Source organism: Molothrus ater, chromosome 7, assembly GCF_012460135.2.
Source record: "Molothrus ater isolate BHLD 08-10-18 breed brown headed cowbird chromosome 7, BPBGC_Mater_1.1, whole genome shotgun sequence".
In the NCBI taxonomy this organism is placed as follows: Eukaryota; Metazoa; Chordata; class Aves; order Passeriformes; family Icteridae; genus Molothrus; species Molothrus ater.
Window position 1 is genome coordinate 9,945,447 of NC_050484.2, and position 22,664 is coordinate 9,968,110.

At 39.6% G+C, this 22,664-nt stretch overlaps 1 protein-coding gene across 1 annotated transcript in view; it reads right to left on the minus strand.

Annotated features, from left to right (window-relative positions):
- The window catches only part of HECW2 (HECT, C2 and WW domain containing E3 ubiquitin protein ligase 2), a 146,812-nt gene that overhangs the window by 25,709 nt on the left and 98,439 nt on the right, over positions 1 to 22,664 (minus strand). The window contains exons 11-18 of the mRNA XM_036386342.1: positions 21,040 to 21,190; positions 20,563 to 20,666; positions 17,337 to 17,461; positions 16,552 to 16,737; positions 12,728 to 12,862; positions 9,836 to 9,938; positions 8,699 to 8,795; positions 838 to 921 (exon numbers count right to left, since the gene is read on the minus strand). Coding sequence (XP_036242235.1) covers positions 838 to 921; positions 8,699 to 8,795; positions 9,836 to 9,938; positions 12,728 to 12,862; positions 16,552 to 16,737; positions 17,337 to 17,461; positions 20,563 to 20,666; positions 21,040 to 21,190 — 985 coding nt within the window. The remainder of the gene's footprint in view (positions 1 to 837; positions 922 to 8,698; positions 8,796 to 9,835; positions 9,939 to 12,727; positions 12,863 to 16,551; positions 16,738 to 17,336; positions 17,462 to 20,562; positions 20,667 to 21,039; positions 21,191 to 22,664) is intronic.

The following is a 22,664-nucleotide window of genomic DNA, read 5'->3' on the forward strand; positions in this document are numbered from 1 at the left end:
GGAAACAATATTTATATTTCAAAAAGGCCCAAACATAGATTTAAAATGAGATTTTTTTTTTAATAGCTGTAATAATTTGGAGATTTAGGGATCAGAAAGGATTATCATTATGCAAGCCTGCCTCAAAATACAACTGCTAATGTCAATTCTATTTCACAAGATTCCATTTTAAAGGTACCCTTGAATTTCTTGATGCACTTTTATAGTGGATGAGAGCACAGTATCAAGATAAAAGGGTTTAATTTTAGCAAAAAATCTACCTGATTTTTTGAGTTAATAGCATAAATGAAAAGTAGTAAAGAATCAGCTTCCCATTTTCTGAAGTCTGTAAGAATATTGCCTTTACTAAAGGGGACAATGCTTGACAGCACAGTGAAAAGGCAAGAGAGATATTAAGCAATAAAAACACCTCTCAAGTATGTGCCTTACAAACAGGCACTTCCCAAAGCCAGAGCTAAACAGATGCAGTCTAAAAGTAGCACAAGGCTCATTGCTGAATAAAGGTCTGAGCTGTACCACCTTTCTAAGGATCAGGGCTGGATGCAACAGGACAACTAAAAGTGGTCTGGGCAAACCCAGATAAATCACAAGCACAGTGCTCTTGCACTTGCCTTTCACATTCCATCATCCTATGAAAAGTGTGACCTTCAACTGCCAATTAGAACTGACCATAATGAAAATAAAACCTGAGCCTTGAGATGCAGCTCTCCCAGCTGCAAGTCCAGGGAGTGAAGGGGAAGCGACTGGGTGATGCCATCAGCCCACACTGCTCCCTGAAAGCTCCTGAGCAGCTGCCACAGGGTGCTCCACACATGCATGGGCAGCAGCAGTGCCTACCTGAGTAACATGACAAGGTCTGCATCACTGGATAAACGCACCAGCCCAGGTGTTCCCTCTGTCCGGATGAACTGGATCTTCTCCCTGTGCAAGCAAAAAAAAAGGTTTCAAAATACCTTTTGCAAATAAGGCATCAATGTGCACCACAGCAACAAGTACAGAGTATATCAGAAATCTCTGGATTATGGTTTTCTCTACTTTTTTTTCCCTGCCACACCAAGTCCATGTGAGCAGTAAAATACTACAACCAAAAAGCTACTTTGTTCTGAGGAGGGATGCTCCCATTACCCTCATCTCTTCAATGTTCATGTGGTCATGCTCTGGGCAGGCAGTCTCCCAAAGATGAAAAAAAAAATCAATCCCAAAAATTCACACTCAAGTCCATGTCTATTAATTCAAAGCAGGAGGCTGAAACCTGTAAAAATACATTCCTATTGAAAAAGTGAGTTCACTGTCTTTCTGAATCTCTGTACAAATGCAAGCCATACATTACAATGCATACTTGTGATTTTAAAGGCAGTATTTTCATACCACACTGCACGTAAGATATCTTCCAGTAAAAAAAACTGCAGTATTTCTCTCCTCTATTTCATCTAAGCACACATCCTTTCTCCTAGACCCAGTCTGGTCACTGTTGTGGAATCTATGCATCCTAAGTTCTGAGCATGGTCGCACACATAATTTTAGGATCTATACTGAATATAATTCCTTGGATTCTGATTATTTTTCTCTGCAGAGCCTTCCCCTGCCTTCTGAAATACAAGTACATCCTTAATTTTTTTTTTTTAATTGGTACGATAGTACAGCAGAGATAAATTCTAATTTGGCTTTACAGTTCTGGAGGAAAAGAAAACAAGAATCAAACCCATGTGGTAAAACCTAAACCTAGTCCCAAATTGAAAGGAGAAAACCCCCAAACAAACAGAAAAGATCTCTGTGTAAGAACAGCAGCATTAGCTCAGCTCACAGGTCTGTCTACCCCATGTCCTATTACCAACAGTGACCAGAAGGTCAAAAACACTCCATGCAATTGGCAGGGCAGGGACATCTGGACACTTCCAGAGCCCACTTCACTTTACATTGGTGCCCAAATGGCAAGGCTGGAGGAAATAAATGGTGGATTATAAAATATATCTTAGTGTTTGGTTGGCAGCAACACCAGAAACCAGAAGGACATTTTCTGGGTTAACTAATATATGCAGCCTTCCAAATGAATTCAATCCATGACTTCCTGGGGTTACCAGTGAGAGTTGTGATTTCAGTGATTTTTTTAAAATATATGTGTCTTTTACCTTCCATTAAGATATAAATTATATTTAATGAAAAATAGGTGCCTTTGCCTGAAGCCCTTTACATTATTTAGCAGCCTCTCAGATTTACCTGCAGTGGCTTGGAAGAAGATTTAACCTTGGCAACATGCCCAAAAAAGATATGGTAAGTATAATGTTCTCACTCTACCATGAGACCTCTGAACAGCAATTTTCTACATGTGGTATACTTTCACTTTATATTTTAATAGACTCTCAACTTCTTATCTCTTCTTTCTCTAAGGTAATGAGAAATTATTTTAGACAGAAAATGTCAGAGATCTTTTCAAATTATCTTTGTCCTTTTCCACTGGCCAAATACTGATTTTCCTCCTCACCTATGTAATAATTACAATAATATTAATAATAGGAATAGTTAATATAATTATAATTTCACTTCAACTGCGCCAAGGTCCTCAAAGGAAGAAATTACTGGCAGTTGTACTAATCACTATTAAAAAAATTTACACAAAGAATTTATACTGAAGGATTTTAGTTAGGTCTTAATTTATCAGGTGTTACAGCAATGTCCATGGAGTTGCTCAGTCTCACAATGCTGGCAAATAGACATGGATTCCAATAATTTGCTAAATCAGGGTCTTAAAAAGACTAACCAGGAAAAATAAAACTGGGATCTTTATAAAAATTAAAATCTTACTGAAGCATCAGCTCTAGAAGTATAATGGAAAATAATTTACCTTAATCAAATTACTAACTTCAAATACTAAAATTAGAACGGAACCATTCAGCTTAAGAGAATGGCTTTTCTGACCAATTTCATTCAATGTAAAATAAAATTATGTTCATTAAAATCCCCAATCATTCTGCTAAAGAAAGTCAGTTAAGGCATATATCTTCAGTCTCCTTCCAAAGTAAATGTACAGAAGGACATATAATCTCAAGAAAATTAGGAGGTACAGAAAATCCTCTCATATTTCATTTCTAATCTGAAACCCATCTTGTCTTGAGAAATAAAGTTTGTGGGAAATTATGAATCTGTAATCAGGAAGCAAGGTTCTGCTAGAAGCAGAATCGGGGAATACCAACAAGCCTTGTGAGCAATTTGAACTCTAATTTGTTAAAAAAACCCCACAACACACATGAAGAAAATTACACCGATTACTATCAGACTGAAGGAAATCAAGCACCCTGGGAAAAAGAATATGAAGCAATAAAACTACAAGCAACCAGAAATTGTTTGTATGCTGCTTCCCAGCAGATTTCAAACCAAGCCTGGTGGGAAAAACTTGCCTGCAATGATATGGGTACAAGTGTTTTGACATACTGAGAACTGCAGATTTCTGCTGTATTTTCTAGAGAGCTTGTATTCTGCTAGTGTGTTGTTTTGGGTTTGGCAGCTAGGATTTCTTTAGAAGGTTAACCATGTCTTTAACACAGAAGTCACATCACAAAACTTGTTATACTACACATGGGCAAACTGCAAAACAGGGCATCTTGTTGAATTTTGGGAACTTGCTGGATGTAGAGGAAAAGGAGTCAGTAAGTAACACAGAACGGAAGAAAAATGAGTACCAGTGCTGGCTGCCATGCCAGCCAGTGTGGGTAGAACTGTGGAACACAACACTGCACAGGAGAGACACTGCCAACAATCAAAACCAATTTTTAAAATGTAGCATCCAAGGAAGAACAGATACATTCATTTCAGTTCTGGTCACTACTATCCAAGTTGCTGGTGTTTCCATTTCCAAATCTAAACATATGAGGGAGTTACAACAACCATACAACAAAGATTATCCTTCCTCAGATCTTGCTGCACTGTTCAAAAATCTGTAGATTTGGAAAAAAGCAAAACTTTTTTCTTTCTTTCTTTTTTTTTTCTTTTCTTTTTTTTTCCCTCCCTGGTAAAGCAATGAAGCAAGTTCTTAAGCAACATCTTGGAAGCAAAGTCACAAAAGAAAAGCATGGCATGAGTAAAGACAGACTTGAACTGTGCTTGGAGTCTAATTTGCTGCCAAGGAATTATTTAAAGTGTCTCAAAAACTCCTTTTAGCAAAGGTACTTCAGATGCTAGAGGTGCAAGATGCATCAGGATAGAGGAAGTTATTCCAATTAGCTGTGCCTTTCAGACATCCTTTAACTGCAAGGGATAAGGATTGGCCAGCCTGAAGAGAGCAGTCTGCCAAAGGGGACCCTGCTTTAGCTCTCCCTCGAACGGTGACACCTTCAGTTTCTCAATGTGACATGTTGAACCTTCCAAGCAGCTCCTGGGTCCCCAGTTTTCCTCCTTCTTTGCTCCATTTATAGCTCTGGTAGTGTCTGTGCATTTCTGAGGGCCCAAATTAAATACCACTTCAGCCCATGAGGGGATATAAGAAGGCATTTAGTGTTTTACACCCACTCCAGCTGGAAGACCACCTCTCCACCTCTCAGATATCCTCCTTCCTAGATGATGAGTATTGCATCTGCAGCAATTTGTAACTTGTGTAAAATAAGAGACATCTTCTCTGGGAGCTCTCTCAGCTGAAACCTGCTTAGGCCTCCCTGCAGTGGTCCCTCCACAGTGATCATGGGACAAAGTGATACCAGTCCTATGCCAGCCCATGTGTGTCCCTTTGATGGAACAAAAAGGATGCTTCTTGCTCTCCCATCCTGCTCTTCTTCCATATCCCCTCTCCACTACAGCCTCACCCACCCAGCCCCTACCTCCTTATCCACACTCAGACGCCTGCCTGCACCAAAGGCCCACAGGCGTGAGCCTTGGGAGAAACATTTCCACCCCAACTACTCCATGGCCATCATGTGCTCGTGTGAAGAGCCTTCTCCTGCAGCCTGGCAGCTACAGATGGTTGGGGAAAGCCTCTCCTCTTATGTTGTGAAGCCTTTTCTAAGAAAGATGAAGTCCAATTGTTGCTCTGGTGCTGAAGTAGCAAAAGCCCCAATAGGATGACAGGCAAACAGACCCTGAAACACTGGAGAAGATATCCACAGCCCCTCAGAGGTATGTTATGCCAGATTCCTGAGGAGTTTTCTGGAAAGAGGAACATCAGCTGAGGAGTATCTCTTATTTAAAGAAAAAAAAGAAAAAAAGAAAAAAAGAAGAGATGAGGGAACTGTAGAGTACAGAAAAAAGAGGTATGATTTGAGGTCTGTGGCAGCTCACTGGAGGTTGGTTTTCTGATCATACACGAGTCCTGCCTGTATGTTTGGTCAGTATAACCTGTATCATCATCCAAGCATAAAGCAAACTGCTGCAACTCCTCTTAGAGCTACCAGGTAAATGGAGCTTGGCTTAGAAGATGTTTTGTATCAAGAAAATAAAACAAAGAGATGTTTTGTATCAAGAAAATAAAACAAAAGAGACCTTTTTTGGCACAGCACACTTCCAATGCATTTCCATGTCTTGTCTGAAGCCAATATGTCAAGCAAGATTACAGTAGGCAACCTACCTCTCAGATTACTTTGTTTTGAAATTTGCTTTCCTGAAAAGGGTCTGTGGTGCTCTGAGGGGGGCAGAATTTACAAGCAACTTCTCTGGAAAGTTGCTAAAAACCATCTCACACAACTGTCAACTGCCCACAAATCAAAAGGATGAGCAGTCAACTCAGCTGGCTGAGGATTTTACTGACTTTTGCATGACTTTGTCCGACAGGAAGTAGGACGATCCTTATGTTTGGAAGAGGTGAAGGGATTGCTATGTTTCTTTGTCTCATGTAGAAGAGCCTGAAGCACATCCAATGATACTGCATTTTGCTTGCATTTGTACTCTGAATATAGCCCTTGAGACCATGAAGTTCATGCTGAGAAAAGAAAAACAGCAGAAGAAAGAAGCTTCTGAACCCACATCAAAATATTTGAAAAATCTGATGGGGAGGGAAAGAGCACAAGAAGTTGCAGTGCAGCTTTCTTGTCAGGAGACTTTCAGAAAAAGATCTGGCAAATTAATGTTACTGGGATGATAAAACTCATATCACACTGGGAAGGAAAGGGAAATAACCCAGTAGCAAAATCTAGGAATAGAAGAAGATGTTAAGAGCTCTTCACTGCAGCACTTTACCTTGTAATGTTTTGCCCACATCTCTATGTGCTGGTGTCTTTTGATCTGTGTCCTCCCTGTGTCAGTTCACAGTGGGCTGGAAAGCGACATGCAGAGCAGAGCAAACCATCCAGCCCACATACAGACTGGAAGAAGACAAGGATTCAGCCCCAAGGGCTGACACAGCAAGTGTAAAAGGTGCCTTGGCTTTTACCCACTGGAACCCTGAGGCTGTTTGTAGCTCAAAAACTTTGAACCTAAAAGCATTTTCATCTGCATTTCAGGAATGCCAGTGCTATTGATCTGCCCAACTTGAAAGCACCAACTAGACTGCTTAGCTATTCATGCCAGCTACTGAAAGGCATGTTTGCCAAAAGAGTAAGGCAGAATCTAAAACTGGTCATGTTTCAGAGGAGAAAATAGCAGCAACAACCCACCAACACTAAAAGGCAATCTGGAGAAAGACAGCAGTTCTCCAAACCCACCAACACTTAACCATCACAGAGTACTTACACCATATTTTGCATCCAATGACTGCATCACGCTCAGAAATCTATTTTTTTCTTCTTTATGCATTTTTTTCTTGCTATTTTTATTTCTCCTTTTTTCTTTTTCTTTTTTTCCCCTCACTTTTTTTCTTCTTCCCCCTTTTTTTAAAAAAAATCTTGGACAATAACAATAAATTTTAGCATATAAAAGCAATTCCAGCTGCACAGCCTCTCTGGGCCTGTCTAACCTTTGCCAACCTGACAGCCCCAGGAGGCTGCATGGGCAATGATAAGCAAACTATCCTTCTCTCTCTTCACCAGCAACCTGTTTCCCAGACTTGTGTGCACCAGGAAGGTCTGCTGGGAGATGTGTTACTTGTGAGCTATAACCAACAAACCACACCATCACCTTCATATTGAACCCAGCTCATGCCTGACACACTGCTGGCCTAAATATTTAGTACTTGTTAGCACAGGTGGCAATCTTATCATGCATTTGGGAAGGAGAAAGAAAATCCAAAATAAAGGTTCTTAGGGGAGTAATTTCATATCTGGCACAGGGTGGCAAAAAGTCACAGTTAGCAGAACTTACAGACCTTAGAAATTATGCAGGTGGCTGGAAAAATCCCATCATCTCCTTGTGCAAGCAGGCTGATGTACCGGTGATCTGAGAGGTAATTCAGCACTGCCTGAACCTGCTCTGCTGAGCAGCAAGCTTCAGCTGCTTCTCTGCATATTACCTCTCTCTGCAGGTTGCCACAGAATGATGCCCTAAATTCTGGCAAAGCTGCTATATCTAAGTGAAGAAAAAGCTTGAGATTTTTGTTCAACGCCTAATCCCTCAAACAGGCCACCAGAAGGAATGCTGCAGTTTGGCTCTTCAAGGAGTAAGGCAGGCTGTGATGTTCACCAGGCACCCCCTGCAGCCCAAGCCCTAGAGCAAGCATCCCTGTGAGCTCAGCAATCTGTTTGTTAGGTCTCTTACAATAGTGCTGCAGAGGAATGAAAGACCTTGTCAAAAACTAACTTTTTTTTTTTTTTTTCCAGGAATGAGCCAGCTCTGTCCATTGAGAAATATTGAACAGTTTTGATAGTCAATAACAAAGGTATTTGAAATCTCACTGCAGCTTCAAGTGCTTTAGCATCTGGAAGCTTGGTGTATTCCTCCAAAGGTTTGCAAGTGCAGAATTAACCAAAATACATCAGAGCTCTCTTGCAGACAGCATCATTTCTGATATCTTCAGAGATAACTGCAAGGATCAGGAGGATTATTGTGGCATTAGCTGCTCTGATTACATTCCCTACAGTTTAATAACAAGAGCAGTGAGACTATAGGTGTATCAACAGAGTTTTGGATTTGTGAGCAAAGAAAGTTGGGGGTTATTAGCAGAATGTGAGAAAAGAAAAGGTCACACACTCAAATATGCCTCTGAGGATACAGCTGACAATCTGTGGGGCAAGAGAAGTGATTTCTCAACATAGCATCGTGAGTTTTCTGATAAGAAGCAATAGGGACTTTGTTAGCAAAGCTGTAGATCCATCTTGTCACATCCAGAGGGCTTTGGCTGTGAGCTTAACCCATAAAAAAGAAGGCAACCACATTTTGAAAACTTTGGAGAGACATAAAAACTTCTGATGAGGTAAGATTATCTCCAGTTATCATGAGGTCAGGACAGCCTTTCTGTAAATGTGCTTTGCAAAGATAAGGACAAATCCAAATGCCATTCTGCCTCATGCTCTCAGCTGAATGAATGGGCACATTTGCTGTGCCATCCAGCTGTCTTGGCACATTAGGAAGACATCAGCAAATCTCTTATGCCAGTTGTTCCAAACATTTTCTTCTAGGTACCTTTATTTGATAATTAAACATTACCTCTGTTCTCCTCAACCTTGTTATAGTAGGCTGTTGCACAGAAATACAGTAAACAACTATTTCCCACAGCTTTATGAATATGTTTGAAGTCACCAGAAGTCTACATTCTGTTATGTTCCACTGTTAATTAATGAAAGTAGGTAACTGTAATTAGCATTTTTACTGAAATGGGAATAGCAAACTTCACTAATTTTCTTACCTGAGTGAATGATTCCTGGTAAGATCTGGCTGGCGCTCTTGTAGAATTTCAAAGATATTGGGCTGCCGCAGAAATGCAACTATCTTGTCATTGTAAGCTGAAAACATTCACAAAAATATCATGCTGAAACAAGGAGATCCCAAAACAAAGGATGACATTCCTTTTGAGTCTCCAACAATAATGACATACTTCACCTTGACACTTTTAAGTTTAGAAGTACTGGGTTGATACTTCTGTATGTAAGGCTACCAATTCTATTGTCTTTTAAGGAACAAATTTCTTATGATTATGAACCAAATCTCATTGTGACATATCCTTTCCAAACAGAATAACATAACAGAATTATGCTAACAGCTATAATTCTGTTAACAATTTCTATTATATTTTAGCACTCACACTCTTAGCTAAGGTCAAACCAGAATAGTTATTGTTAGTATAAAATTGCAGGGACCCTGGTTTTCACTGCATCTATTCTCAAAATTAGGTAGCCATTGGAAACACCCATATCAAATCTTCATTAATGGCTGAGCCTGTGAAGCATGCACACCCTGTCCATGGCAAGGGGGGGAGGATTTAAATGGGCAGAGGTTTCCAAGTAAACATGCCACAGTACAAAGAGCCAGTTAGAGTTAATCGGATTAATTTATCTTGATTTAGCACAATGTGACAGCTGTTAGATTTAACAAGCTACATTCTGTACGTGGTGGCACAGAAGTCAGTAACTCTGTGTGTCTGTAACTGAGAACAGAAGTTAAGCAAATGGCTAATTCCAAGCTGATTAACACTTTCTGTAATCCTGCCAAAATAGATGTTCAGAAGTTGTGGGTAAAAAAAAAGTTAAAAATCACTGAGAATACATGGAGTCCAATTAGGATCCAATCTGACTCCCTGGCTTCAGTTCATCCTGTGAGCACACAGAGCATGTGAGCTAGAAAGGTAAAATATACCACTTAATTGGTTCTGCACACTTCCAGCTCTGAAAGCTCCAACTGAACAGTGGGGAAATGCTGATGGACAGAAGGATCATAACAAATGGCAACCTCCGGCCATGCCAAGTGAATTGAAACCCCAGCAGTGTACACTGCCATGGCCCCTCAGTGATGGAGAACTCTGAGCAGAGGCTGGATGCTGACATACCCACTGGAACCACATCCTGGTACTGAGCTCTGCTGACTGTGTTAAATGTGCTGGATGGTCTTGGCAAAACGGGAGGTCCTGAATGGCGAGAGTCCTCTCCAACCTGAAAATGTGCAAGCAACCACAGTGAGTGTCTCTGTGCCAGCACAAGCACTCAGGTACAAAAAAGTGAGAATTGATATGGCTTAGAACTAAGCACATGCATCAAGGCCTTGCTTGATCACTATCCCAAGTAGCCACTGCAGCAGGAAGCAGCTGTGCTGCTAGGACAGGTACTAGCAAAACATTCTTTAGCATACTGAGCCCTTTAATAGGAAGAATCAAAACTAATGCAAAATTTACTGCTATTTTTAAACAGTCCCATTCTGGAAAGAGACCCAAAAAAAATGAAACTGGGATAACCTTTTTTGATTTTGTAATTTAATTTTGTCTTTTGTAATTAATGGACATCTTTATCTACATGAAACATTCTGGAAACAAAATTCTGCTCCTTCATTAGCACCTCTATTACCTCTGTGCATGAATGCAGTTTCCCTAAATTTGAAGTGGAAAGAAGTTTGTGGCTGAAGCCTCAAAGGAGAATAAAGAAGTGAGTTCACATTTAGGCATGGCAAACAAGTCCAAAATTCGTAAAAACATGGCTCCTAGAGTAATTCAGAAACACTGTTCTGTTTTTCTTGTATTCACCTTCTGGAGTTTAAAAAATTGCATGGGAACAATTTTTAGGGTAGAACCACAATCTAAAATTGTTCTTAGAGGCATTTGTTATGTCAGGGCAACTGCTGTAGTTAACTGCATCATGAGATATTTCTGGTGTTTAGATATTTCTCAGTATTCTGTGTTTTATCTCTATAAAACATTTGGTCAACCTCTTTTTCATGCTGCTGGACCTCTTTGTTTACTTCTCCATTTATCTGCCTACATGTAATGGTTAGCATTTGAACTGCACTCCCAAGCTTCAAAGATCTCTAAAACATCTAACTGCAAAAGATCAAATAATTATAAAAGGTTGCTTTTGAATCCAATCTCTGAAATTACAAAGCAGCAAAAGTCCCAAGATATCTCCCAAGACCTTTTTGCTCTCTCATAATATTCTTTCAGAAAAATGTAGAATTATTTCCTGTTAGGCAATGTGCTGGAAAAGGAATGCCATTATTATTAGCTCCAGCTTCACACTGTAGTTCAGCTTTAGCTAAAAAGGCATTCCTTACACTGGTTCATGTTTGCTTTAGAGCATCTCTGTAAAAACTGGGTCAGTGGCTTCAAAACATCAAAGTTCATGGCAAGTTAAAGCCAAAGAAAGTATTTAGATATTTTTTTCATTAAGTACTCATCTTTTGCAATAATGTACAGTTCCTTTATAGGGAAAAAATGCAAATATGCAATACATAAGCCCTAAAGTGCAGAGGAAAAACTGGTGTTCAGGTTCATACATATGTAAAAAGAACATCATTGCATCATTAATACTAGAATGGTAATACTGTATTGAATTGCTATGCTTGAGATTCCTATCTGGAATTATACCTGGAATTAATTCAAGTAATAATTGTAACAATATCAAGGAAACACTTCTAAAATTGCATATAGAAACATACTTTAAGGAATTTCATGTATCTAAATGAAGTGGGAAATTTTGACAGGTAAGCAGTACTATGTATATGAAATATATATGATCATTTCTTGTTGGATAAACTATACTTGTTTTGCAGCATTGACAACTTCAGGAGCATGGCTGGCACAAATACCTGTTTTAGTGCAGAGCTACTGGATGCTGCTTAAAGAAAGATGATTTGGGTGCATATTGGGTAAAGTCAAGAAAAAAAATTCTGCTGTGCTACAAATCAAACAGAAATACTTGCTTTACCCTATTCAAGATCTAAATAGCTATATGAAGGTATATAGCTTCTTGCCTTATACATAATATCACCAAACTGATGGGAAATGCTATTTAAAACCATTTGCAAAATATTCCTGACACTGGAGGGGAACTGACTAAACCATGTTCACACAGGATGTGACAAGATATGCAGCCAGTGCTGTGGCACTTGCTGCAGCTCAGTGGAAGCCCTGGTAGAGAAGTGGCAGACAAGATTCATGTTTACTCTGAAACAGAGGCCTGGCAGACCCTCATCTGCCACAAGACTGAGCTAAAAAAAGAATAAATCAGATCATTTCTCTTGCTATTCTGAATTGTATTATGTTTAATTGCTGGCATGGAATAGCCCTCTCCTGAAATGACAACCTACAGCCAACAGTATGGAAGTTTTTAAATAAAGTACAACTGAAGTCCAAGTCACTGCACATACACAAGGTTACAAGTATAAGGAAGTGACAACAACACTATGGGGACTGCCAGTGAAAATGGTGCACAACAACATAACAACAAAATAGTATTTTCCATGTACTTCTGATCAGAAAGTAGAGATTAAATATAGATTCAAAGGCATATAACAGTCTTATAAGGCTGTACGTGGTATGATTTTTTTACACTTCATGGGGAAGCTGCAGAACTAGATGTGTAGTCATGCATGCATCTTTCCCTCCCTCTTATTTTGCACAGTTATGTATGAACACACTTGGCAGACACCACGCTAGACAATGCACATTTTGTCAGCAAAAGACTGGATACAGGAATCAGTAATCTGTAATCAGATGCTCTCCTGTGGTTAAGTGGGGTTACTGCGAATTCAAAATAAGAAAAAACTCATGTTTGACATTTTTACTCTGAATTCATACATGTTAAAAGCAACGACGGCTATCAGAAAAAATAATATATCCTTACAGATGACTGGTGCACTGTTACAGAAGGATCATGCTCCTCCCCCCACGGAATGATGTGAAAGGGGATGGTGGTGCCCCCGAGGAGGAGGAGGAGGCCCAGGCCGCACTCACCTCCCCAGCGCTGTGGCTGCGCTGCCGGGTCAGGTGCTGCCGATGGACCAGGGCGCTGGTGGGCCGGCTGCTCTGCAGGGGCAGCCGCGGGTCGATGAACGTCGTGGTGCGCGAGTTGTGGTCCACAAAGAAAGCCTGCAAAGGACACAGGAGACAGAACTCATCAGCACTCCTTTTACTCATTATGTCTGAGGTTAACGCCTACCAGGGATCCAGGTTTCATTCCATCAGGTGGGGCTGTGGAAATTCTGTTACTGTGGCTTCTGGAGAAGGAGGACAACACTTTTCCATCCCACCCAAAGGGATGGTGTGTTTAATGCTTTACATTGTTCCTGTCTATGAAGTCCTTCGAAATTCTCATCTGACAAGCATCCGAAGTGGGAAGCTTTATTATGACTGTCAAGAAGAGAAGACTTGAATATTTCATAAAAGTAATCCTGGTGTATTCTCCTTTTCATTCCCTTATAAGCTTCTAAAAAGGTGTCATTAAGTGGCAAACCCATTACCTTTTGTGAAGTATTTACCATATAATTACGAACACAATTGGCTCTATGTATGTCAAGTGTATGCTTGCATCCGGCAATGAACTATGATTACAGACCAACAGGGATTTTTGCCGTATTTCTGCTACAATTATTCCAAGTTCACTGACCTTTTTTTCTAAAAACCAAAACAAAATGCAAAAAAAAAAACCCCTAAAGCACCTTCCAGAACAAAAAGAAAAGACCTCTGAAAGCCAAAAAGAAAGGTCAACCAACAACACAAAGATGATGGCAACAGAAAAAATTTTATCAGGCAATTGATGAGAACAACCACATAGTGGCCAGTCAACCATTTGCTGAAAACAAGGTCACAGGGACACATATCCTGGAAAATTAAAGCCTTCTACAATTCTAGCCAATTTGAACCAAAAAGGTCTCTAAGCCCTGAAATTTATACTTTTTGTAGCACCAGTGTTGCACTTGGAAACCAGCACTGTTCTATTTCAACACATTCCATGTTTTCTGTCACAATACTGGAAACATGTGGAAGTGGCAAAAAAATATCTCTGTTTTGAGCAGGAGAATTACAGGAAAGTGACATCTGGTTCAAGGAATCAAAAAATCTGGACCAGCAGAGTGGTGGTCAGGGACTGCAGGAGCCATTTCTGTGTTTGGCTACCAGTGAGGTACTTCAACCACAATTCCACAAACAATTTATTCCTGTGGTGTCAGCAAAAGCAACATTCTCATCTTTCCCTCTCCTGACCACTTGTTTCATCCCCTGTGTGCCCTTCCTGCCTTGTGCTGGCACAAGTGTTTGTGTAGCCATGCAGTGAACCCATCAGGGGCTCCAGTCCAGGCTAAAATTACTCTCTTTTTGTCCCTCTCCCTGCTGGCTCCTCTAACCTCAGCCAGCTCTCCAGGGATGAGAGGAGAGCAGAACCACTTTTCTGGCAGCAACACCAGCTTCTAGTATTCATGGAATCATTGTTTCAGACTGGGAAAGCCAGACCAGAGCAAATGCAATTCTTCTGACTGTTGTGAAGGTAGGCAGACCATCCAGTGTGTCATGCTGTACAGCAACTAATATGCCATTATGGACTGTGGTGGGAGAAAATGTTCATAGTTCCATTTCCCAAGGAAGGAGAGGCATATGGAGAGACACCACAGTTGCAGAACCCTAAAAGTGCTCCACAAAGAGCACCAAGCCTCCTATAGCCCCAACAGCAATCACCTGTACCTGTAGCTTGTGCCTACAAGGAAGGAATCCTATCACCTGAGCAGTAAGAACCCTGTTCTGACCATCTGACATAGTCACAGATATGCAAGTGAAACTGTTTCACAGTTCAAACACAGTAAAGTGTTTTGTTAAAGTGTCAATAAATGAAATTTTAATTGCTACATCTGAGCCTGATGTTTACCTTGCTTACCTTGACAAACAATGATGCCACCCTGCAGTGCAGGTATACAGATTAGAGAGTATACAAAACCAGTGAGAAAGAACCAAAACCATAATGAAATTTATATTTGGGGCCTGGCAGATGACTGGAAGAGACTGCTGGAACACAGCCACTCTTTCTGAAATTTTTTCTCCTGATTGGTAAAGATCTACCTACTTTACTAGGAAGTGGCTGGTTTGGGTTTTTTTTAAGTCCTTCTATCTGTTTTATCTAGTCTGTGTACATTTATAAGATGTAAGCACTTTCAGCAAAACACAGGTTGATTTCATTAAGTCAATACCATACTGTAAATCACTTATTAAAAAAATCCTGATTCAATAAAGGAGGTAGTACCCCCTGGAGCTGCACCGCTCAGTTCTGAGCTAATGCAGCACTCTAGTATTGCATGCAGTGCTCCACAGCATTCTATTTAAATAATTCAATTTAGACATGAAGATAAAGACAATCATATCTTATTAAATAGGTATGGTTGCAGGCCAGCTCGTAGTAGCCTACTTTAAAACAAAGCATAAATTAGCACTTTGAAGCTTTGGTGAAGATAGCCATTGGAGCTTCAATGCTTTGGGCTAATCTGGACACTGGCACACAGCTCAAAACACACTGTGGTTCACAATCTCCTTTCAAAAAAATTCCTCTCATAACTCCTGCCTAGCTATAATCCATAAATCTACAATGCTTGAAGAGACTGATATAAAATAGGTAGTGCCAAAACTATATTTAGCCCATTAAACATGAATAGTTGCCCTAGTTATTCTTCCAGTTAATATCTATGAAGCTTGCTAAAATACCTTTTCTTTCTGTTGAAGACTTCAGTAATCAATTACTACGATTTCCTTAATTGTAGAGAGAAAAACCAAAAATGTGCAAATACATAGGAATTTATTACAGCACATCTTGCAGAGATCTAATTAAAAAGCGCAAAGACTTGCAACTGGCTTTAAAATATGGACATGTGATTACACACACTGCACAAATGCATTATCTGTACAATGTCTGTGTGTATGCACATGGACACTGCAAGGCACAACCTCAAAGCTCAGCTCAGGGGCCTATTAAGCCTATAGAATGCTTTCTGCTACCACAATTTCCAATGGCTTTCTGCCTCCCTGTGGTCAGTGACTGATGAAGGATCATCTGTAATGCCCATTAGAAACTAGAAAAAACTGAAAATTGCCATATTCTTCAGGAGAAAACTGGCCACTGAAGAACTTAACAGAACAAGAATGACTTAAAACAGAAAACAGTGAGGCAAAGAACAATGTTTGTAGAATTTCACATTCCTAATTGTATGTCTAATGAAAAAATGAAGTGCTTTTCAGAGATAAAAAAATCTAGGAAACAACCCTCAAGTATTTTTACCCTTTAGTTTAGAATTGTCTATCTTTCCAAGCATCAAGATCATTATTTATATGGACTCTCACAGCTAACCACATTGAGAGTGATAAATGTAAGAACCAAGAAGCTAAATATGCCGGTAATCCTAATAAACTGATAAGCCTTATCGCTTCCTCACATGCTAATCACAGTCTAATTTTAATCCTCCTGTTTTCTACACAAAATATAATGTTCCAGATACTGAGGATGCACTAGCTTGAAGTTACATTAAAACTTACATCACAACTGTAAAAGCGACATCAAAATATTTTTTTAGGAAATTGAAAATTGATGCCTGTTTAAAAAAATCAGTGAGACTTGCAAGTATTTAAGATCTCTAATACCTCTTAAGGAAACCTACTCCATAGCATCTCTTTCCTTCTAAGCAAAACACAACCACCAGAGTGATTCTCCCCAGAGCTGTCCCAGACCATCCCTTTTATTCAAGTACATCCAGCTGATCTCAGAAACTGATGAACACAAGGCCTTCTCAGCCCTGTGGAGTTACCTTGCCCTGATGGTCGTGTTTCATCTCCCAGCCCCTGGGCAGCTCCAGCTGTTTGTTGGCAAACATGTTGAGGAAGCCCACCAGATCGCGGTTGTGCTGGTAGCGCTCGAAGTGGTGGGTGTCGCGCCGGACTTTGGTGATCATGTGCTTCAGACACGTGTTGTTTGTAAACATGCGGTAGGCACTCTGGAAAACACACAACAGCAAGGGCTCTTCAAAGGGGAAACTGCTCTGGCCAATAAAGACAGCCCTGTTCATTGTAAGTGGGCCTGCAGAAGGAAAGTTACTCCTCCAATTGCTTCTCCTTACACTCCAAATCCCATCACACAAAGAAACACCAGGGGGAACCTATGCAAAAAGAAGCACTGAAGGAAAATATATATATTACTATGGTTTTGATATATATTAATATGTTTTTTTGTTCAGTGTGACCTCTAATATACTTTGATAGAAACCAGGCAATCTGGAGGAAACAAATATTGCCATTAAGCAGCAAGGGCTTTCCCAGAATTGTGTCTCACCCTGTGCAAAGCATAGTAAGAAAGCTATTGCTTCCATAAACAAATAATTCTGTATCATAAGAAAGATGAAGAATCAAGTGGAAAATAAAAATTGCTATCATGCAGAGCTATGATGGCCCTGATAGCCCAATAATTTCAGGGGATAATGATGAGTGAATCTAGCCTCCCTATGTACTACCAATATCTTATCAGCAAACAGCAGCGTTTTTGTACACAGAACAACTGCATTTATTAAAGCCTTTGAGCTGTAGCCACCATACTCACAGGGTTAGAATGCAGCACTGTAAAGAACTCTGGGCTGATAAGGAATTTCACAGGGGGAGACTGGAGCAATAGAGTAAGTCTGGATCTGGAGGTAGAGTGAGGCAGCACATTCTCTCTTCGAAAATCTAAGAGCAAAGTAAATGTCAAAGATTTCCAGCAATTATTACCAAAGCATCCCTGCAAGCTACTATATCAATGTGAATCACACAAGCAAGGAAAGCATTAAGTAGACAACTATTGCAGATTTACTGAGGATTGTCCACATAAATGTACCCAAATTTCTTCTAACATAACACTGAAGTTTCTGAAAATATTATAATTTAGTTTAGTAATATTTACCTGTGGCTTTTGGTAAACAACCATTAAAAAAAATAAATCATGTTCCGTTATTTGGGTTACCAAGTTTGTGCCTCTATATAAGATGCAATGAAGTCCCCTGGGCATGTCTGCACTGCTATACTGTAGCTGTATGCAGGTAAGTTATTTTTTAAAAGCTAACTAATGGATATAAAAGTCATTGTACAACTATAAATATTTCATTCCTTCTTAAAAAAACAAACAATAAATCTGCCATTACCACAGTCCCAGTCTTGATACAGTATTGAAGCAGCTTATGTAAGTAAGAAGTAGGTTGCCAAGGAAGTACCTTTCAAGTTTCAACTTCCAATAAACATTTGTGTCTTCTCCTAGCAACTACAGAAGTGCCCTGATTTTTCTTCAGTACCAGGAAGGAAGTGAAAAAATATTGAGTGGTGTTTGCTACAATGTGAACACTGTTGCCCCCAATTCTCTTTGTAGACCTTCGGAAGAGTATTTTTAATATCAATGAAAAATTGCAAGTTCAGATTTGGTCTTCAGCGATACTACACTAAAATGTGCTGCCATCTACATTTCAGTTTCTTACTTTTTTACATGTTGCAGTATGTGCACTCTTCTCCATCAAATGAATATTAATCATGTAGACCACAGCTATCACAGACATAAAAGATCATAACACACAAGCAGAGCAAGGAGAAAGGTAGTGAATGAGACTCAAAACTGAGGGAAAAGTAAGAAGAAATAACAAAAGAAGAGGAAAATAACAAGGGTAAAATTCTAAGTAAAGGGAATGGAGAAAATAAAATAAACACAGCAGAGAAAACCAGGAAGTGTGAGGGAAACTGGTAAAATAAATAAACAAGAGGGTTTTTAGAAACACTATTTAAACAATTGAAGTCAAGCTGTTCCACATGGAACACATCATGAACAGGGCAAAGGCAGAGTGGCACAAAGGCTCCTGAAGCTGTGCCTGAATACTTGGGCTGGGAGTGTCTTGCAGACACTCACTGAGGTTTTACGTGAACCCTGTACTGGTACAAAACTTGGGTGTACACCAGGCAACTCTCACACCCTGGAAGATGCTGTGACATGCAGCAGGTAAGTCCTCTGTCATCGTCTGGTAAATCTGGAAACCAGAATGGGTCACCAGGTGGGTTTCTATTGCAGTTTGAGGCTTATGAATTTGGTTTATGAGAAGTTTATTCAGCTGAATTTGCTGGTTAGGGTTTGGCCTGAATTTGCTTAACTTGTGTACAGTACAAACCATCTGGCTGTACATGCACAAAGGTAGAAAAGGAAACAGCTACAACAGAAGTGAAGTCTACAAGTAATAAAAGGGAACACTTGGGTAAATCTCAAGTTTTACAATGACCTGCAACTCAAAAAAGGGTGACACAGTTTGCATATCAGATTAATTTAGGAGAGACTTTTAGAAGAGTACATCAAGAGCATCTAGAGACAAAGCCAAAGCACAGGACACCACACAGCTGTGCAAGGAACTGGATGGATAAAAAGCTTTATCAACATGTTAGTAAATTTTTAGTAGGAAGATGACCAAGGAGAGAACTGCTTAGTAAAAAGAAAAAAAGTATTGATGTTCAGAACCCTAAACAAATGGTATGTCTTCCTATCTTCATTCCAAAGGTTAACACTGGACAGACTATCAGAAGAATGAAAAAATAGAGGTGAGAGAGTGCAGGTTAAAGACCAGGGTGCAAATTTAAGGTTTTCAAAGCCTTTAGGTCAGGTGGCATGCACTCAAACAGTTAGGAAATAAGGTGGAGTAATCACTGAGACACTGGTGGCTCTTTCAGAGGTCTGAAGGAGCTCTCAGAAGGAATGGAATAATGCTGTAAGAGTCCACCAAGATGTTTTACTAAGATCTCTCTGGCTCTGGTCCTACTCATTATTTCTACTAATGACTGGATAGGGAAGAAAAAACTTGTTCCAATTAGGAGATTCTACAGTACTTAGCAGAATGGACAAGTTTCAAAACCACAGGGGCACAATAGAAAAGATCTGTGTGCAGGTAGGGATAATCAACTCACAAAGACCAGATGAAAACAGACATTTGTGCCAAAGTTCTGCACACAAGGCTCAGGACTTGATTTTAGCAGATCAAAGACTGAACACTGGTTAGTGTCAAACTATTAAAAAGAAAATAAAGAAACAAACAAAAACCAAGCAAAAACAAACAAAACCTTCTGCAGTAATGTACAAGGAGTGTTTTAGGTAAGACACTTCCACAACCTCTTCAGTACAGCAGAGTCATAGCTTTATTTGATTTTCTGAAATATTCCTCAGAAGCTGAAGACCAACTCAAGACAATCCTGAGTAGGCCAAAAAACTAATTTGAGACCTAAACCCAGAAGTCACGAGGAAAGACTAGGAAGCAATGGATTTAAGGGTATGTTCTAAGAAGAATAAAGAGTAGACTGTCTAAAAAAGTTAAAGAATGTCCCTCAAGTGGAGAATATAAGAACTCATGAGACAGCATTTGGCAAGCATGGCCTAGGAACAGCTCATCCAATTTATCTAGAGATGTAGCCAATGACTGCCTGAAGCCCTTTCTAGTTCTACATTCTACTATTTCAAACTTCATTAGCAGAGTCAAAATATTTGTAAGCCAGATCACGCAATTTTATATTTCTTTAACTGCAAGTGTCCTGCTCTCTAAAGAAGTCTGGTACGGACAGAAAAGTGCTCTGAATCTCACAACCTTCTCTTCAGCATATTGAGCAGGCTGAGTCATAACCTTCAAAACTAGACAGAATTGAAAACAAATGGCTTCATTTTCACACAGACATTCAGAAGAAGTTAGGGTTTGCCTTATGTACTCTCATTAAATCATCCATGAGACAAGAGCTCCCTTCTTTGGAGAAGGGGTAAAAAATTATTTTTTTTTAACCTGAATTAGAATGGTGAAATTCAGCTTCCTCTGCAGCTCCATCCACAGTACTTGTGTGCTCTTCAGGCCTGTCATTTGTCATTGTTCTTCGGATGCTCTGGTACCTAGGGTTGGAAAACTGGACTTTACATATAGTATATGGTAACTATGATCCAATTCTGGCTCCAAGGGAGCCTGCCCATATTTTCTGCCATATAGGTTAATATATATTGACCTCTGATTTCTGCATCAATAGTCTTTTGAATTTCTGACAACCATCATCAGATGCATTATTTTTGGTCACATAGCTTAAGATCACAGGTGGAACACAAAAGCCCTGGAAACTCACATGCAAACTAAAAGCAACAGCCCCACAAGAACAACCACCTAAGGCCAGCAGTGGGAGCAGCTGTGGCCATGTCTCCATGCTCAGCCTTGCAATGGTGAATGCAGCTGTGCAAGCACACAGAATTGACAAGCACCGAGGGTGACTCTTACCGGCGATTGAGCTGCTCCATCTGCTGTATGGAGTTGGATCTCTGCAGGATCTGTGGGGCTGGGGGAGCTGTGGGGCGCTGCCATGTTGTTGTCCTGTTCACGTGGTCCACGTAAAAAATCCGCCCGTGGCTGTCAATTCGAGCCTCCCAGTCTAAGGAGCAATAAAATACTGTAAACCATGGAGGGCTTGGGACAAATTCACTGATTTGTTTGAGCTCTGTCACTTTTATAACCCCACCTATTGTCTCTATAATAATCATTTCTACTACAACGTAGACATAGGCATATGTATATAAAAAACACACATCTATACAGAAACAGAAATGCCTAGATTCTTAGACACCTGCAACTACAGAAAACGTGCAAACCATTTAGCACATCAGTTGAAAAACAGTCTTTGAGAGCTCAGCAGGTGTCTAGATGACACTGTCTATATTGCAAGTCTAAGTGAAAGTAGTATCTGCTGACAAAATAAAAACACTCAAGTTTTTAAACCAGAGTTCATAAACAAAATAGAACACCCAAGTATTCCAGGAAGAATAGAACTGTCACTGGGAAAAAAACAAACAACAAAAAAAATCCCTCAAATAGTTCACATTTGTGAATTCATTATCCTGCTTAATTGTCAAGCCCTAAACCACTGTATAATAAGCTGGGATTTTTCTTGTCATGTTTATGCCCAATTCTGACACATTCACCATTTCTATAACATGCTCTTGCAGAAGAAAACCTGCACTCAATTTAAAATACACAAGTTTAAACACTTGAGCAATGGCTTCCAAAGTAAAACATTTGCATCAGTGCTGTGATGGACAAGGCTGTCTTCTGCTGTGTTCCTATGTAAGGCTATATTCCATCAAATCAGTGTTAGTCAAATGTGTTACAAATAGCTTGCTGAATTGCACAATTGTCATTCATCAAGGTTTCATGGTCAAGCTTTATTAATTTTTTCCCCAGGAATGTAGGAACTGGAGCATATTGTTGCACATTATAGGCAGAAATAAATGTTCAAATTCTTTCTCTTGTTCTTTAACTTGACCTAACATAAGACTGAAAGAAATACACATATTTTTCTTCCTTACTTTCAAATTTTGATGAAACAACAAAATGAATACAACCCAAATTAAAAAGAAATTACAGTTTAGAGCTCAAAATCATATTCTTAATATTTTCCTTAATTTTTCAGTATTAAAATATGAAACCTGTCACAGATCTGAAAGCAGACCTTTGGAGAAAAAAACTGAATCTAGGCAATGATTAGTAGACTTTATTTATATTAAGAATTACACAGAGATTGTTTTGGGCTTTGACTGTAAAGGGTGATGTGTAAATGCATCATTACTGCAGAAACCCAGTAAATGGCAGAAATGCTAAAATACTAATACTTCAGCAGTTTTTCCAAGTAGTTACTGTAGTGTATAGTTTTCTTCTGAAACCACAGAACTGGACCAGCTATCTCTGTGCATTTCTGAAATATCTGTCTCCCAGAGACAGTTTTGTAAAATGTAGAACTGGTATAATAGGATGGCAGTTAATTAACTTGAAGATGTGCACACAAGATTCATCTGATTATAACAGAACAGCAGGCTGCACAACCATATCATTATCCTGGCTTTGCACACACA